Consider the following 20,044-nt stretch of genomic DNA (forward strand, 5'->3'; position numbering starts at 1 on the left):
TGTCATCCGCAAACATCCTAATCTTACTTTTCACTTAGCAGTTCAAATCATTAACAAAAATCAAGAAAAGCAACGGCTCGATTACACTTCCCTGAGGTACCCCCGACGTGACTCAAATGCTGTCGGAACGTTTATAGAGGTAAATGTAAACCAAACATGCAGTAATCTACAACTAGAACGATAAAGAGGCTTAATGAATGAAAATCGATCGAATCAACCAATTGTATGTCATGTAGATGCACATTACTTAAGGGGAAAACTCAGATGCAGATCAAATTTACAGAAGACTTACCTTTGCATGAGTTTAGAGTAAATATAATGAAAATACAGTTATTACTTTGCATAATTTAGGCTTCTTAGGGAATATACAGTAATTGCCATGTCATTAATAAGCAAAAGAGAGAATTGTAACAAAGCCTAAATCTATAACAACAAAATATATAGTGTTTACAAGTCACCATGAACAGTATGAAGAAAAATTAATAGGTTAAATAGCATTGATGGAGTAAGTTATGCAATTGTTTTCTGATTTTTTCATGGGGCTGCTATAGTGCACAAAAGATATTCCAGGAGTTATGAATTTCATCATGAAGGCATTTTAATGTTCCTTCCTATCCTGCTGTTTGTTATGGATAAAGATGAAAAGGCATTTCATACTTGAAATTTTTTAAAATTGGGCTAAGTGCCATTGAGATCCCAGTTATAAATTTTCAGAATTCATTAATTAAGATCACATGAACTATATTTTTTCAGATAAAAAGATACCATTTATTGAAATTTTTAACAATTTTTTAGATGGGCTTACAAGTTAAATTGCATGTAACCCTGTCTGGACAAATATCATATTAAAGCAAACATAATTTCAAGGGTTTATAAGTTACCTTGACCAATGAATGAGGGTTCAAGTGTTAAGCTATTTAAAATTATTCTTCTAGTCATTTGTTGAAAGCTGTATCCAGAAAATGGCACAAAAAATTAGGAATCAATATTTCTTTAGTTAATGCCAGAATTCTGAGTTGTGAGATATAAAATGGAATGACTAAGTAGTTGGCTGTTGTTCATAGATCTTCCATCATTTGGAATTGAGTATGAAAAGGGAAATCACAGCCACATGGAAACCCAAGTCAGACTTCAATTTTTAATTGTCCACGACAGACATGCATATTAAGTAAATGGTGAAGGGGACTAGGGTGGAAAGTAGGGCAGGGGAAGGGAGATGATTTGAAGAAGACCAGAGGGCAAGTGTGTTCATGCACAACATTTAATCCAGGAAGTTGAACTTGTGTAGCTATAAATCAATGATAAAAAGGAACTAAGACTTTTTGTAATTTGTCGAAGTTCACGTAACACATAGAAGTAATTCTAAGAGTGTAGCAAGGGTAAGAACCCCTACCGGAAGCTGGATGAGTAATAATTTCTACATTGGATATTTAGCACTGGCTGATTTATAAAGCCAGCTTCCATTAAACCTGGAGAATGAAGCAAGTTGGTAGATGAGAGGATGATAACTGATATATCTGGCCTTGCATCTTTCGAACAACCACTACAGAATAGCTCATAAACGGACAACCTTCGGTTGTTTCCCAAGCCGTATGGTACTTAGGAAAAGCTTTTATCTATTCTGATTGCATTATTCACATTGTAATTTTTCTCTTACCTATAGTTCATGGGAAAATATTTGTGTAAAATTACATTATGAGAATGACATATTTCATAATCGGGATGAATACCCACATACAAGTTCTGAGCGAAGTAGTTATCTATTTGGTAGCATCGTCTGCAGAAACCGCATATTTAGAATGCCATTCGCACTGACAAGAAGTAATTATAAATTTGCACAGGAGTGAGCTGTGAGTGAAGTGGATAATTTTGAAAGCATACATTTTGACGTGGGTACATTGATTTTAGTTGATGTGACGACGTAATTCAGCAGTTAGGAAACTTTGACGTGACATGTTGATACGAATTTACTTATTACTCATGCTAACTCGTCTTGGGGCGCAGAGGCCATGGTTAAGGTCTAGATATATATCGTATACAATTAATCCTCCATCGAATCTCGCTCTCACCTCGTCATGTGGCGATGGATATATCGAAAGTCGAGATCGATATTACTGTGTTATTACCACTGGCTGCTCCAGTACTGGAATATGCGTAAGTAGTGGGAGGGAGGAGTGTTGTTTTTTCTGGAGTTGTGATCTACACCAACTGTGATTAACCAAAATCACCATAATTAGTTTTGACATCGACAGTTCCTTGAGAGGTTGCATTTACTTTGCTCCTTGGTTATAAACATATGATTATTATGCGTAAGAGAAACAAAGGAATTCTGTTATGGCATTGGAGCCAAGATCTCAACAAAAACAATATGACTATTTGTTAAAATTCTTGTTGGTGGGAGATAGTGATGTAGGAAAACAAGAAATACTTAGTGACTTGGAAGACGGATCGTCAGAATCCCCGTTTTGCAGCGGAAGTGGTAAGGAAGTTGAACATATTGCCTTATTTACAAATATGTTACAATATCACGGAACGTTTTTGATTTTGCCTGCTACTTTACAGTATACAAGACTACAGTCATACTTTTAGACGGAAAGCGTGTGAAACTCCAGTTATGGGATACCTCTGGTCAAGGTCGATTCTGTACTATTATTCGATCATATTCAAGAGGTGCTCAGGGAATCCTTTTAGTTTACGACATCACCAACAAGTGGTCATTTGATGGAATTGACAGATGGCTAAAAGAAGTTGACGAAGTAAATTGAATATCATCATGACTACAGTAGATGCATGGTTCAATAATATACTTAGTTTTATGCAAATTTTCTTTTGCAGCATGCACCGGGTGTACCAAAAGTTTTGGTTGGTAATCGCCTGCACTTGGCATTCAAACGACAGGTTAGTCAGAAGGAAGCAGAAGCTTATGCTGCTAAACATCGAATGGCATTTTTTGAAGTTAGTGCTCTATGTGATTTTAATGTCGGTGAAAGCTTCAGTGAGCTCTCTCGTATGGCTCTGCACCGAAATGGCATGGAAAGGCTTTGGAGATCTAATAAAGGTAAGATTATCATGCAATATAATGTTCAATTCGTTTGAGAAACAATAATGGCTGGTTGATTTTGTGCTTGTAAATTTCTGTGCAGTTTTTTGTGATACCTTGTTGTCACAAATGAAGGTTTAAGGTAGAGGGGTCTACATGTAAAATCAATGCTATCATTTAACTTTCACAAAAATACAAATGCCACCTCGGTAAAGGCCATTACTAATTCAAATATAACATATAAGTCGACGGGTTATAATTTTTTCAAATGATGCTTAAAACGCCAATATCGGGCTCCTGTGTATAGCAATATGCTTGATCTCTATGGACTCGATTTCCGAAGCTATAAGTCGTTGTAATTGGCGATTACAAAATATGCTGGTGGTAAGAAATGATATATTATTTTTCATTGGTCTACATAATGCAGTATGCTAGCTTGAAAGTTTTATGTTAAATTTGACGGGTTACTAAGAAGTTTCAAATTGGAGTGTAGTTTTGAAACGAACGCCTAATCTAAGAGAATATTGTTTCCTCTGTTATTACATTCGGAAAGCGTTTTTGTTGCTGGAGACAACCTGGAATTAGTATTCGACTTAATAATGCATGTTAATTCACTATAATTTCATACGAGCCTGATGTCGTTTCATGTGCCTTCAGTGGTTCTGAAGGTTGATCTTCCAATTGTTAGGTGTAATCTCCAATTACACCAACATTCCAATTTCTTTTTGGGAAAATTCCTAAGAGGCTTTGTTGAAATTCCCGTGTAAAATATCCATCGAACTCCTGATATAACTAGAGTAGAATTCGCGCACAGGTTCCAATTGGCAGCACAGTCAGTGTCTTCAATTGGAACGCCTTCCCTGTACATTGTCTTTGTGGGCAATTCCTTTTGAGAAATATCAAATTCTACCCCTTGCTCATCTGTACATAATTAATTTAAAACAAATTTTTTCGGGGGATACCCAACTCTGCCATATTTCAAAAAAATTTCCAAATTCTCAGTTTTTGGGAGTATTTCCTTAAGTGGCTAGATTCTCATAAAACTAGGTATGCATGAGGCACATTTGATGATATGCAGGAAGAAACAATGCATGTGACTAGATTTGACCAATCTCAACGGACTAATCCTTATGTAGTGGTGACAGTTGACAATTTTAGTTTTGTAATCCTTGAGTTTCATCCATATCTTCATAAACACCCCCATAATCCACCTGAAAGGTGTATCGCATAGGGTGCCTGCACCAGAAGGAAAGTTCTATTTATCAATGCAACTAGTGGTCCCCACCCCTAATTTAAATCATTTTTAGGCCGTCATGTACATTTGCACAGCATATTATTATAATATTATTAACTAGATATAGAGCAAAGAAGTTAGTGTGCAAAAGTCAATTGAAAGACACTTTTAATTAATCAATATTTTTGTACTCATGTAAGTGTTGAGAATACAAAAGAAAGTGTGTGAATATTTTATAACCTTTTTGTAAGTTTAAATTTTGTTTTTTTTTATGGAGTATATTATTTGGATGCATCATTCATTGTTGATAAAACTTTTATGAGTGGAAATTCTTTCATAGTATTTCATTTCTTTACTTTTAACACTTGCATAAAAAAAGGCCTTTTGTTAGCATTGAAAAGCTGGAAAGGATGGCAAATCTCATGGGAAATTGGTTGTGATCTCCTTTTAATAATGGAGTTAGTTGTATTGTTGTTCTGATTAAACTAAACTTAACTAATGTTAAGGGTAGCAAATGTGGCTCCCCAGACTTAGGCCTATGTCTTTGAAACAACATTCACTTGCTCTGTATAGATTGACTCTAGTGATTCCATTGTAACCATACTGGCATTTAGGGGTTTGTATGGTTTATGCCCCGATGTCGTGCATGTAATTTACAGGTGAAGACTGTCAGCTCTATTCAGTCTAGTGTATTATTGATTAGTTTTGGCAGAAGGAATGTCTTTACTGATAGTGGATTTTAATGTTTATTCCATGGTGAAAGTATAAGAAAGGTGTGCAACAGAGCTCAAAATCTGTCACTTGCCGGTTGTCACACTTTCACCTCTCCATCACTATTTCTACAAAATGGCTCTATTTTCCCCATTTTTCTTCCGTGGTGTGCATTTAAAAAGGTTCTCTCTTTTTATCCCTGAAACATGTTTCAGAGTTGAATTATTATTCCTTGTTGTATCCCTTCCCTCAGAATCTAGGACCAGGTACAAGCAAAAAATAAATATGTAATGCTTAGCTAGTTTCATTCCTAATGAAACATGGCTAATGTTTTTTTCCCACTCTCCCTCCTTTCAAACCTCTCCGCCATCTGTTTGTGTTCCCGCTGTCTCCTCTGAGGGTGTTGCAAATGAAATCAGGACCCACTTCTTTGTGCTTTTTAACCCTTCAGTGCTAGCCTATCAAGTGTTTAGATTGTCTCTGTTGTTGAGGAACTACTGCAATTTGCATTTACTTCATCTTCCAATGACTTGCCATCAGAAAATATTGTTTTCTATCCCTAGGCTTAATCCAAGCCTTGGGATTTTTAAAAGCTAAGACTGAGGTTTTGGTGTTTTATTTCCAAGGTGTTATCGAAATTCTTCATCCGAATTGCATTGTACCTTTTGTGTATTGCCTGACAGAAGAGATGAGAAGGAAATGGGGAAGTGAGAGCTACTTATTTCAAATAGCCAAGGGGAGTGCATAATTAAAAATCAAAAATGCCCAGGGTTTCATGGTCCAACTCTGCACACCACTCCCACATAATTTTCATAGGTAAATGAATTGAATGTTTGCCAGTCAGCAGAAAATTTGGTGAAAATTGAGGGTGAGGGTGGCAAGCCTTTTTGGGAATTTGCAGCAGCCAAGGGGGAGCGAAAGCGGATGAACGTTAGAATTAGAATAGTGCAAATCTTTGTTTCGATTTGTAGCGAATGATAGGGCACTGTTCATTCCGCTGTCGATGCACGGTGGAATGGTGCATTACAATCCACTCCACCATGCCTGGTCTTTTCCTTCATCACATTCTCCCCTCTATCACAGCATCCAATCACCTGTTTAGCGACCTGCTCCTCCTCTTCTCTTGCCTCCTCTGGACCTCCTACCGATACTCACCATCGTCCCATGCCATGACTATATTTTGGTGCCTGGTACTTCCATTGGCCTCCTAATTTCAAGGTCGAGTAATGCTGCTAATCATCTGTATGAATGGTGTCATCTAAATTCTCTTAGTCTTAATTTAGACAAATCAAAGTAATTTATTTCACTAACAAGAGTGAGCCTCAAGTAAATATCCAGAATTGTATTAATTGTAAACCATTAGCACAAAGTACATTTTCTCATTGCCTAAGTATTAAATTTCACTTAAGCGAAATGACAATAGTCCTCTGGTGCCAAGTCAGGGGCACTGTAAGGGGTTTGCAGAATCATCACTATGCCATTGCAGAAGGTCTTCGCGAGCAGGCACTCAACTCTGCTATTTGTTGTCCGTCGAGACCTTCGGGGCAAGTTTAGCACAGACACTTCAAATCACCAAATTTTGAGTGATAATGGTGTGAGCCAGAAAATAATTCTAGTGACATAAAAAATAAAATTATGCCTAATATTACGGTACTGTATCAACTGCAGTACATTGATCTAAGGCAATTAGTCGAAAGCATTTATTCTGGTGTGATCGATAGTCATTTATAGTAAATGATAAACATTTGGATTTGGTGCATTTTGGACGTATTTGATGTCTAAGCATTGAGATCAGTCGTTGACATTCTGTCTAGTTTGGGATTCCTAACGTCTACCGTTGAAGTCCATCGATTGAGTAATGCCTAACCAATAAAATCTGTAGTTCAATTTTCACCGGAAACTAATATCTTAAAATCAAAATAAGAACTATTACACTCAAATACGGAACTTATTCTAAATTCTCGTTTACCGACCGGTGTGACAAGAAGTCCATTGATTTACTTGATGACAACTTACTCTTGGCAAGATATTGCATTGACTCCATTTGTTTTCCATCCATTAAGCAAGATCTTGCTTTACAGATGGCATGTTATGTCATCATTCTCTGAGGTTATTTTTCAATAAATTAAAAAGAACATGTTGTGTTACCTTAACTCTGTCATAAATGATAATGTATTACTTTTATTTTATTATTTTATATTATTATTATTGAGGGTCGCGGTAGTCCAGGGGGTAGACCGTTGAACTACTGACCGGAGGGTGCGGGTTCAATTCCCGGGCAAGCCTCTCTGAGCACCTGCAATTCCACAAAATCTATGTGATTTTTTGGGTGCCAGATCTTCCTGGGAAATCATAACCGATACAGGGAAAGGCACTGCCCCCCCTACCCTGATGTGTGAAATTCACACACCTTCAAGCTTAGTACTTGGTGAACTCTACCATCACCTGCGAAACCGACCTTTGGGTTGATTACTGTGTTTATGGTTTATTATTATTATTCTTGCTGTATTGCTCAAACATGTATAGTAGTTCTCTTTTTTTATATCTACCTATGTATTAGCAAATTAGTTAAAATTTTATATTATATATGTTATCATATGCAATTTCAGTGCTCTATTTGATCTTCTTACTGTATTCCTCAGTGAGCCTAAAACGTGTTGGAAAATAACATAATTTTTTGTATTAATTTTCATAAACATAGTTATGCATAAGTACCTGTGCTCAAATGAGGCTTAGAAAAGATTTTGCTCCAGCAAACAAAATGACCACTCTTTGGTTAATCAGCGATTATTTCTTAAGTTATTAATTGAAAAGAAATAGTTTTAAAGATGTGTGGAAGACTAAAACTCATTTTAGTCTAAGACTAAAATTCATTTTAGTTGAAAAAGTTGTCTGCCGTCTACCTGAAAAACTTGGAAAGTCAAATAATTTTAATCCCTGGGAAAAATTATTTTCCTTGCTTCATCCTCTTCAGCTTAAAGAGGGAATCTGGCGTTTCATAGAGAAGGCTTAGTTAGTATCTTTTATCAGATTTACCAGTTTGTCTCATAAAATATAATCATATAAATGGAAATGTTAGACTCTAGAGCGTTGGTTTCTTACCATCCTCAGTTGATCATGCATGTTTTCATGTAACTGTGCTTAAGCGTTAGTGATGGTGGTTAGGTTGTGAGTCAATCCATGGATTTGGTCCTTGAGGCTCAAACCCCGCATTTATCGCTGTGTGGGCTTCTGCATCTGAAATGCAAGGCATGTAATTGCTCGAGTTGAGCAGTCAATCCAGCCAAAGGGCTTTGTCATCCTCAGGAATAAGATCTATGATTGTAAGTGATGGCAGATGGGATATCTTAAGATTCAATCTCTTATCTACAAGGGTTTTGTTGACAAAGAGCGATCATCCATTTTTAATCCACATTATTTATTGTGCTAAAGTCTTATTTGAATTTGTTAGCTTAATATGTATGTGGCACAAGTTTGATTGATTTGACTGCAATATTTCCTCGGTGGCAGTGCTGCTGGTTCTAACTTGTTCAGTTCGCCTTTGCACTTAATGATGGCATTCCCGGCTCCAAATCATTGGCATGCTACCCCAGCTTCAGTGTAATCACTTTCATGAGTCTTTGGGGTCCCATGAATCCTTAAATCCTTCAAGTTTACCCGTATGTTCCACTAAATGTCACGACTCCCTCTCACAGATTCAGAAAAACAAAAATGTCCATGTTTTGCCTGAAGTGATCCTTCTATGAGTATCCTCTTTAGCATATTAGAAATTAATTTCATTAATGTCTTCCGTTTGCTTTTTATAATTAATTAGCAACATTGGACAAGTTAATGATTTCAAATATCACTTGCAAATTCATGTTCTTAACTTAACTTTAATGTAAGATGGAAAGACACCATGTGTGATAGTGTGTTTGTATTGGCCCTCACATCAATTTTAAAATCATTTGGTTTTTTCCCATGAAATATGGTATGAATTGACATTTTTTGAATTTCACTCAGTCGTGCAGGCTTTATAATGCCAAACACATGCCTTCTTGCTGAAATCTATTTGTCATCAGGAATTAACAAATGAAGGTGCTATGTAGTGTTTTTGCATCATTGTGAATATGGCAGCTATGTTTGCATTTATTAGTTTGAAAAACATTTTGATCGAATTAATAATTTTATTGTCATTTCTCTCCTTTGTTAAAAGTATTGAAGTCAACCATTGAATTTGGACTGATAAGTTCATGTACAATATCTTATGACAATGACAACTTTGGAAGGTTTACATATTATATTGGAGATTTGCTGCTTCCTTAAAGTTGCAAGGTTTAATGCTTACCTTAGTTGAGATTTATCATACTCTTGGCAATTATGCAAATGGAATGGTAACCATTGTAATTTATGCACCTAACACAAATGACAATTTATAATATGAATTATAGGTCACCCTTGTTGGACAGAAAATGGCTTTAATTACTTTTCTCCCTGGTGCTTAGTTATTATATATATTGATGGGTATAATTATTTTTAAAAGTTTGGTGAAATTTGCCCTCTGTAATTCATGGATTGTTTGATTCATGTAGCTTTTTATTAAGATTTTGGGGTAGGGTATCCAAAGCACAATTTGTAGCCTGGAAGAGTTGGGTGGACCGGCAGGCATTGGAAGGATTGACCCTGGAATATCAAATATTTGTACTAATTGGTGTGGGGACTTGGAGGACTTGAATTTCAAAAAATGTCAAAGGGAACGTCCTCTGGTGCTTTAATCATATAGTCTAACTTTTTAGGCTCCCCCAATCAGTGGTGAACTTTGACATTTGGGCCAAGCAATGGATGACTTCCTTTGTCATCAGATCCTCAGTGCACACATTTTTTCATCCCATGTAGTTGAGTTGGCATGTGAGGCAAATTCCTTTAAATGACTGAGGAGTTGTTAAATGCTTTTGACTGTGAGTGCTTGCGGCATATCCAAACTATTTGCTGGAATAAATAGAAAGGAAATGGTGAAAAATTTGACGCAACCTTGCTTGTATCTCATTTTGTTGTAAATTTGAAAAACAACTTACATTTTCCTGTCTAATGTTCATGTATCCATGCATTCAAGTTCTCAGTCTGCAAGAGCTTTGCTGTCGTGCAATAGTTGCCCGTACCACGGTGTACGGCATAGAGCAGCTACCACTGCCCACTGGCATCAAGTCTCACCTCAAGTCCTATGCCATGACAAGCTATGCAGCACGCTACGTGCACCGACCATTGCCTGGGGGCATCTCAAGTGGAGGGGGCGTCAAGAAGCCCAAGATCCACTCCCCAGTCGACTCCTCCCGCACCAGCTGCGCCGGACGGAACTCCTGTGTGCTCTCATAATGCCCCCCTCCACTCCCAATGCGCATCCAATTCTGCAGCCTTCTTTGGAATATGTAAACTTTATTGTAACATTAAAAATCGTCCATGAACTTAAGTTTCTTATTAGAGCTTTAATAATATTTTCAGTCATTTTACTAAATGTTTATAAATATTGTATTGTAGTTTTGGAACTCTTGTGTGAAACTGGTTGGTCTAATTCAAATTGGCAGTTGAGGAACAGTTAATATTTTGATAGTCAAATATTGTTGTGTGTGTATGCATGCGTGTATGTACCTTAGTCAGTTTTGTGTGGAGATTTGAATTTCATTGGTTCATCCATTTTTGTAATATATGTGTATGTGGTTTTGTGAAATTGATGTGTATAAAATTTATATATATATATATATCTTTGTGGTAATCCAGTTACAGTGTGACATTTGGATTTGCGTGTTTAACATCTTTCTATTTCCTCATTTTTGTATATTTGTACTCTTAATAACTAGGTGTCGGTATGCTGAACAATTTATTCCAATAGTATTTTCTGAACCAAAATTTTACTCACGATTTGTCCATTTTCATTATGGAATGATAAAGAGAGCTTAAATGATGAAGCACCTAGTAGCAAACATACCGAGGCCTTAGCGCTAGTTTCAAGTAACACACAAAAGTCATTTATGTTACCAAAATATGTGTCACAACACATAACATATTTTGATACCTTCTTGATTGTAGCCAATTTGACAATTTTGAGGTGCACACCTGAATGTAGATGTCAGTTGTAATTATTTTATGAATTCTATTATTTACATTCATGTTAGCCCTGCATTAAGTTTACTCTGAAGGTTTTCTTAGTATATTTAAAATCAAGTCTTCATATCTGTGTTTTCAAATGATACTTTGAGCATTTCAATAGTTTTGCACCTTGCTGCCGTCTTCTTCCAATCATGCTCAATGTCTGGCACTTTTCCTCCCGGTCATGTTATCCTGTTTGTTGTGTACCTTGAATTTCTCAAATGATCATGCCCTAGGTTTTTCTGTCAGTTGGTAACCCCAGTGTAAGTTATCTTAGCATGTTCAGTCCAACATACATAATCATCAAGACAGTCCATCCATTGAGTGTCATTCAAAGAAGGGTCAGACAAAAATAAACCGTCCACAAAGCTGCAAGCTACATCGAGAATCTTCATGTTCAAGTTAGGTTTCAGGTTAATTCAAGGTTATTTTGAGCAACCAATATTATTAATGTATTTGTACACTTCTTTCACAGCTATTGTAAATAATATCTTGATTACTACATGTTCTGTATTAATCTTTGTGTAAATTATTTTATACATTGGTTAAATATCTATGCCAATAGTTGAACTAGTGTGATTGTAACACTTGAAAATTTTACTACATCTACCTGTACATAAGATATATCTGGTGTATTTTTGTACAAACTTTCATTTATCAAGCAATACAAGATAGTATTACATTATTTTAGTGTTGTTCTTGGTATTACCTTTTGGTACCTTTACTTTTATATTGTTAAACTGATATGCTTTTTATTTGACAGATTTTAACCCTTAAATTACAACTGGTGCAATTAGTGTCTTCTCCGAGAATAATGCAGTGATCGGAAAACTATAGAAGGCATTAAATATGTAGTAGTGTGTCACTCATCTTTGAACACATTCCAGTAGTTGTTGATCTCATATTTCGAGGTAATTTTCTCGGAGTCCTTGGCCATTTTCAGGCGTGAGCCAGACCTGGCGTTGCTCATAATTCAGGTTGTGATGAAATCAGCATCCAGTAATAAGAGGTGGCAAAAGTTGTAAATGTGAAATAATTTTGTTCATGAAAAATGGTCATTGTCTTAAAACATGGATTTCAATGCCTTACAGTTTTTGTCATTTTACATGTAATTTTTATCATTTAAGAATTCAGTGCTATCAGGTTAACTTTTATTTGGGAAAAGTTTTCGGTGAGATAGATTGGTGGAATTTATAAGGAATATAAATTTTAAAATTTTAAGAGAATGCTTTACATGATTATCGATGCTAGTGGGGTTGAACTGCTTATGGTGGTACTGATGGCCATCAATATTGGATTTTATTATGAACAATATTGATTACGATAAAAAACTGCCAAAAGTATTTTCCACAATTCCCAGGCCAAAAGATGCACTCTGGTTTTTTAGTTTAGAATTTACAAAAAATACTTAAACCAGAAAGAAGAGGATGAAAACATTTTGATGTTCACACTCAATACGAATGAAATTGAATTGTTGCATTTAATAAGCATCTCTATGTATATCAATGTATATTCATGGTAAAATACCATCAATTCAACATCACTGAACCAAAACGCCTTTCAATTGACTTGTTTCAGTTTTCTGAAACTTATTTCACAAATTTTAGTTTAAATGCAATACTATATGACAATCTGCTCTCTTAAGCTCCCATGGGTGGTTATTAACGTAGACACTTAGTTTCTGTGATTATTTTGATACTCTCAAAACATGTATTCATAGCAACCATTTTCTGCGCCTTTACAACACACTGATATTACTTGAGGTTGAATGCCTGCAGAGTTTATCTGGAGAAATACAATGTGTATGCATGTTAGCTGAGGGGCCACATCCCTGTTAGTTCAATGTCTTTCAAATTTAGCAGCAGCACCTAATGTGAGATGAAACTTATATTATATACCATTTATTTGGGAGTTTTTTTAGGAAGTTTCCTCAGAAACATTAAGACTCTGTGGCTTTCTGCTGACTCAACATAGTGATCGTAGCGACATTATAATGTAGGAAATCATTTTCAACGCCTGGTGTCGGAAACAAATTTAATCGTGAGTATTTTTCCTGCAAATATACTCGCATGGTATATGTACAAATTACACGGATGTGCCCTTGCCACTTAAAATGCAGGCTGCTTTTAGAGCCAATTGAGGAATAAAAATGTGCATCTTATTGGCTGGGAAATACGGTAATTGCAGTTGGGGTTTAAAAATGGAGATATCCCATCTTTGAATAATGGAGGTGTTACTGTGCACAATATGCCCTGAATTGTCAGACATTTAGTAAAAATTGAGAATTTAGGAATTCATGCAACTTATGGAAGAGTTAAAAGTCGTTGGAAGGAATGTGTTTTGCCCAGCAAAGTCAGGACGGAGATTGCACCTTTCAAGTTGTGATGGTGAGCAAAATCATATTCTCACTGCCCTCTGTTCATCTCCGAATAAAACACATGGGTCATTGACATCATCTGTTTAGGTCCAGTGCCGATCCCGGCTCGAAAACAGGTATGAGGAAACTGCATGTATGATAATGATATACTTTCAAATGCACTTAAGCATCACCCTCCATACACTGATCTCATGCCTGAAGCATTGCTGCAGGCATACAGAAATGCTCATTTGCAGTCCATGCTGAATGTAATCCCATCTACTTCCAAATCTTTGACTTGTCATCTTTGGCCTATATTGGCTATTTCATCAGCATACAAACCAAGGCCACTGCGGGCTGCGGTGCCGCAGTGAGCAGCAAACAACACTCCCCATTGGTTAATTGTTCAAAACAGATTGTTTGGGTCATTATATCCTGTCCTCGCTGCTGTATGAGTGGTGGGGTATGATGGTGGCTCAAAAACTAGGTGAGTGTAAACGCATTTAATTCTAATATCCCAGCAACATAGTTCAAGGTTTAACCAGTCACAGAGCTACCATTATAAAATCCCTAGGAAAGCATTGTGAGTATCACATGCATTTTACAGCAAACTTTGTACCTGGTGTTATATTTTATGCTAATGTACACATTAAATTCTGAATATTTACAAAATTATAACAGTTTCACCTAATTTTACCTTAAAATTGTTGAGCAAGTTGAAATTTGGTAAAAATGGCTGCTTTAGAAGTATCTATTATCATTTTTAAATATCTTTGGAGCTGGGGGCTCAAGTTATTTGGCTTGAAATGCAGCATATGACTTTGCAGGGACCAGTTGGGGCATGGTAGGAGAGGTCCAGCCCTCCATCCGAAGGTCATTTGTCCATTTCTGAATTTGCCTCTTCTTTTACAGTGACTAATTCTTTCTCTAATACCTCTCGACCCTCCCTAAGAGACTGGGCAAAAATGCATTGGTTTCAATTGGTTCAAAACTTGAGACCAAATATTCATTAGGTCATCTTTTATCCAGTCTTAGTCCTCATCAGTTCTTGGGATAATATCCATGCATCCGGTGTTGTCAACTGCGGTACCTCCAATATCCCATGGGATGAGGGCTGATCATCCACTCACGTTGCTGCAATAACACCAGTCGGCCATGCAGTGGCTGAAGAGTAAACTATTGTCCTGATTGAGCCCCATGGCTTCCTCGTTGACTCTGGAGATGTCTCCTCCCTCACCATGGAAGCCCTGGGGGTCCAAGAAGGGTCCAGATATTCCTAGGCCATCATTAACTCTAGAGCTGGTTCTGCAGAACCACAGTCTGTTGATCTTTGAAAGTTTGCAGTGCTTCAATTGTCAGTAATTGACACAATTGCTCATAGATTTCCAGGCAAGAACTACAGTGTCATATTAGACTACAACCACAAGTCTTGCTAGCACTAGAGAATGCTAATTGCTAGGGAGGTACAAACGATACATCTAATTGCTGCAAGAGTCTAATTAAGAATGAGTAAGATCCTTTGGAGCCCCAACATTCTATATGAGCATTCAATTGATAGCAATTCTTCTCAATTCAAGCAATCCCCTTTCCCTTAAAGTTAGCATTCCCTTAGGGGGTAGCCCTTTTCTCGACCATCATTCAATCATATCAGACAAAAGTAAAAGTTGAATTTTAGTCTTAATATTTATTTCATGGGTTTTTCTGGTAGTTTCACTATCCAGCATTTTCATTTATGGATGGATGGATGACGTTTGCGGCATTGCAGCTTCCATCTTCAGCTCGGCACACGCTAGCATCGAAATATCATGCACGTACAGATGGGATCAAGGAAGCTGCTATCTTCGCTGGCCGACAAGATGCGTTGACCACTGCACTCTTCAAAACAAAGCAAAATGGAACCGCTTTTTACCCATGCACCTATTTCAGGGAGCAACAGAAATATGGACTAACTGAAGAACTTCCGCCAGGAAGATGAACAGGGACATTTTCCTTCCGTACACCTTAAAAATTATGATTACACCTCATTTCCGACAAACCTTTGGCTGCCATGACACTAAAGGAAGGGTAAAAGGAATTCGATCATACATTTCACTCTCAATGACAAGGATAACATGGTTGTGCTGCTAGATTCACCAAAAACTAAAAATTGGTTAATTTTATCTTCAACATATGAGCAAAGATTCATTAATTAAATAAACTAGATACCAGGAAATTATTGTAGTCCAGGCTGGTTTCTAGGTGGATGGACAGGAAGTTGGTCCATCTAATAGCTAGACAACAGGTTCAATACATGACAACTTGTGCTGTATGTGTAAAAATATTGAAGGAACAACAAGCAATGTTACCTTGCATACAAAAGTTAAAATGTTCAATGGGCAACAAGTACTTAGAAAGACAAGAATATGTGAATTAATTCACGGCCTCATTTTACTTAAAGCAATCCAAATCAAATAATTTAAACAGCAACAAAATGTATTTTGTACCTCAAAATACAATAATCAGGGATTGTGTGGACCAGTAATTTCTGATTGCCATTGCCAACACTGCTGTTCACAGTTGCTTACTATCCAAAACAAGGTATTTCCAACAAACCATTCCTTGGCAGTAACTCTGAAAGCTTGCATTAAAATAAGTAATGCACTTCCACTGAATGATTAATTCTTCTTTCCGCCATGTTTCATTGGCAAAATCCAACTTCATTATCCCACAGTCATGAGATACATAGAAGAGTATTGTTTTCCAATGCCACCATGCAGTTAGAATCACACGTAGGTAATGGACAAACAGTTTACCTGCAAGTGTGCCCAAACATTAAATCTATTCAGGGAACCTAAATTTGCCCTATCAAATTTTTGGCTCATACTATGGATTTACTTCTTCCTTCGAAGAATAACTCACCAAAGGCTTAGGTTGATAAAATATGTGTATAGTTCAAGGACACTTAAACCTTAAAAGGATGCCAGTAATTACAACAGGTTTGTAACAAAGCTTTATTCATATTGCTTGGAAATTTCTTATTGTAATACAATAAAAAATAATTAAATACATCACTTATTACATCACATTGTCATATACCATCACAACATTACAAAAGACGCAAATGGCTGCATCGAATTGAAGTGCGGATTGTGCTAGACTTTCCCAGCACAAAGAGGTCTTGATGCACCAAGGACAATCTAAAATGTGGAGGTGGTGATATTTGGTGTCAGTTGAATTGATGAAAAACAAAGAGGAAAGTCTTATATTATTCTTTATCAAAAGTTTTTGGGAGAAATACTCTTTTGCTATCAATGGCACCATGATACCGTCACTCGCAGAAGTACAAAATAAGGCGTGCAGGGAGGCTAGTGGAGGAACATATTGGCCACATCGGAAGTCAGGACACCCATCGATGTGATTCTCTCCAGTGGTGCAGTCACTGACGTCAGTGCCTCTGAGCTGGGGCACGTCTGATACCCCAGTTGGGACATGTTCCGCTTCATCACATTGAATAACACATTAGTGTACCCCTCCGACGTAACTCTCGTGGCTGCAACAAAGCATTTGATTGATTGAATATAGTAGTGCTGAATCCATTGACTTTTTTCCAGCCAAATACACGCACAAGTATTATGAAACTGAAATCATAGGCCTAAAAACAGGGTGCAGAAACATAACTTCCTTTTTTCAATTCAATTTGTGTACCAAAGGAAGTTATGCTGCCGCACCACACATAAGCATAAAGCAACATAACTGGATTCCACACATCATGGTGGAATCAATTAATATATATTTCACTTCCAAGGATGAGAACAAATGCAGATGTCCGATTACAACCAGAAAAATGGGCGAAAATAAGTTCAACACTTGAATCAAAATCATATAAATAACCATTCATTTGATTCTATTTTCACTGCATTCATAAACAAGGACATCTAACTTAGGCCACTAAAAAACATCATACCAAGGTATGGATGGGAAAGGAATGGCATCTCTGGCATAATTTACCTTGAGAAAGTATTTTTTCAAATAAGTAAATGACTTTATCAAGAGGTGTTGGAAAAATTCAGGGAATGATGGGATGGCTTACATGTTAAAATCTTGAGTTTAATGCTAGTTTCAACAAGAGACCCCATTTTGAATATCTACCCTGAGGGGTTCTGCCACATCATGTGCACTTTCCTTTCTCCCTGAATATCAAGAGCAAATATAGAGGGATTATATTAAGAGAAATAGAATAAATATTTGAAAGATATGGTGTTATCTTTTTTCAAATTATTCTCAGCATCATGCACTGCTTCTGAAAATGTCATGCGTTTTGTATTGCTCCAGGTCTGAGCATTTATGTTCGCTAAGTTGGGAAGGTTATAAACTCGATCTATCAATTAAACTACTACTCACAATACTAAATATTGTAGTGAAAATAATAATTTTACAGTTCATTGTAACCTACCTTCCCTCCCTTCCCCCTGCCCCAGCACCCTAGGGTCGACATATTCCGGCCGTCTCCCTGTAATCCATGCTGTGAACTTCTGAAGCTGAGAAGCTGATACAGGTACAAACATCGGTAACCTGTAGAATTTTCGAGAAAAACAATAAATGATGACGGTAAAAATGCTTATAGCGCCAGTAGAAAATTTGCTGCACTTCATATTAAATACCTTCTTTGATGACACCCTAAACGAAATGGAATATGACACATTCCATAACCTCGCACTACATCATTTCCAAAGGCATCCAAACCATACACACAAACGACTAGACGAGGCCCTGAAATTGATATATTGGCTAGAAATTCAACAATATACTTCTAAAACCCACGTACAAAAATCATACTCACAACCAAACGGATTGGTGCTTTTCAAGGAGATATCCAATGGAAGATTCCATATAACAAGTCCCCTTTCGTCGACAGTTTTTCGAGATATCTGCGAAATTCCTTCCTCAAGTCCCTACGTAACGAAATGAGTACAGTTAAAGATTACGGTAATTCAACCTTAAAATAATATAACATTGCTCAGAAAGTCGTATTTATTATAGACATGAATCTAATAAGGCAACGTTGATTATGGTATTATCAATCACTTACGGAAGCTACTACCCAGTCACTTCCAAACATAAAACAATACTTGCAGTAAAGGTCGTTATAACGAGGAAATTCTCCACTTTCGATCTGGCCGGTTATAGTCACAACAAACGAATCCTCCATTATTTATCACTAATACGACTCATACGACAGTCATTTCGATTGAATACGTCGTTGTCGATGATTACCACTGGGAATGGCGGCGCGCATACCTCACAAGAAAATGTAAATAAACGAACTTAGAATCCGAGACTCCTCATCCATGTTCCAGTCTTATTGGAATTAAATTGGACCTAATCAAAATATTCACAAAGCTGAAAAAACGGGCATTTCGGTAATCAATTTATAACAACGTCCTGTGGCTCTTTTAAGGACTTTTTTCAGAGTCAAAAACAGGACACTGAAAAGGTGCGTTGGGAATAGATATATAATTAGAAATACAACCTAGAAGGATTGAGTAGAAAATTCATTAGTCAGTATTGCCACGAGATTATTGATTCGAAAACATTCGGAAAACGGGGAGACAAAGACTTCCAAATCAGTAAGTGGAAAAAATTGTAGAATTAAGTTTAAACTTAACCCAATTCACATAGAATTAAGGAGATATGTTATCCTAACGGCATATAAATAGACTTCATGACTGTTGAGCGTTTCCGCAGAAGCAGAGCCATGGTATTCTTAACCCAATTACTGTTGTGGAGAAGTTAGTTGATATTTACGAAGTCTTGTTAAAGCAATTTCTTATGCTGGGCATTCCGCATTGCTGCAGCCTATACATTACGATAACGAAGGCGTTAGCACAGCATAAGTACTCGTCAGAATCCGGTATTCATTGAACTCATATTTTTCTTTTTCCGTTATTCATAAGCCTAGAAAAGGACGTAGATGGACCATGCATGAAAATGCCCAAAAATGGATAGCATCCCATGCATATTTAAATCAGACACTATTACTAATTTCGGTAATAAACAATTGAGAATGTACGCAACAATATGCCATGCTTTATTACAATATGATGAAATGTTTTCATTTCTAATTCAATGTCTTGTTTGTGATCACAATATAATTACTCATTTGCAATTTATTGAAGATGTTAGAATCAATCATCAAAAGAAAGCTTCAGCGTCTTCATTAAATGACAAAACTTATTCCTAATCGTGGTTCATAGGGCTTGATAAACAGCGTGGATGAGTTGAAACGATAATGCTAATGCGTTAAGGGCCAACACAGAGAGAACTATGCTTATTCATTGCTACACATGTGGCCGCTAGATGGTAGGTAGAGCCGTCATGTATGGAGCCAGCCTGTCGAGCTCAGAAATTATGCTGGTAACGAAATAGAATTATTCAGGACGAGCGGATTCATTCTAGCACTGTGTACTGTTGAATGGGTTTTTTTGGATCCAGATTGAACACCAAATCCATTTCTAGTGTGATTCCATACTCTACAAGACCCTCAATTCGGAAAAAATTCTACCTCCCTCACCCCGTCCAACACGCTTGTCGTTTTCCACCC

The 20,044-nt window shown here is 36.8% G+C and overlaps 2 protein-coding genes across 2 annotated transcripts; one reads left to right on the forward strand and one right to left on the reverse strand.

Annotated features, from left to right (window-relative positions):
* Window positions 1–2,134: 2,134 nt before the first annotated feature.
* On the forward strand, window positions 2,135–11,790 carry Rab40 (RAS oncogene family member Rab40). Its single transcript, XM_071582450.1, has 4 exons — window positions 2,135–2,479; window positions 2,563–2,756; window positions 2,836–3,058; window positions 10,078–11,790. Exons 1-4 carry the CDS (start codon window positions 2,335–2,337, stop codon window positions 10,335–10,337), a joined length of 822 nt encoding a protein of 273 aa, XP_071438551.1. The 5' UTR covers window positions 2,135–2,334; the 3' UTR covers window positions 10,338–11,790.
* A 4,656-nt stretch (window positions 11,791–16,446) lies between these two features.
* On the reverse strand, window positions 16,447–18,902 carry LOC139685431 (B9 domain-containing protein 1-like). The gene is made up of 5 exons (XM_071582446.1): window positions 18,533–18,902; window positions 18,284–18,395; window positions 18,105–18,213; window positions 17,897–18,015; window positions 16,447–16,993 (listed from the first exon to the last, which is right to left on the reverse strand). Exons 1-5 carry the CDS (start codon window positions 18,650–18,652, stop codon window positions 16,809–16,811), a joined length of 645 nt encoding a protein of 214 aa, XP_071438547.1. The 5' UTR covers window positions 18,653–18,902; the 3' UTR covers window positions 16,447–16,808.
* Between the last annotated feature and the right edge of the window lie 1,142 nt (window positions 18,903–20,044).

Source organism: Hetaerina americana, unplaced genomic scaffold, assembly GCF_022747635.1.
Source record: "Hetaerina americana unplaced genomic scaffold, ioHetAmer1.1.p SCAF_112, whole genome shotgun sequence".
Taxonomy (NCBI): domain Eukaryota; kingdom Metazoa; phylum Arthropoda; class Insecta; order Odonata; family Calopterygidae; genus Hetaerina; species Hetaerina americana.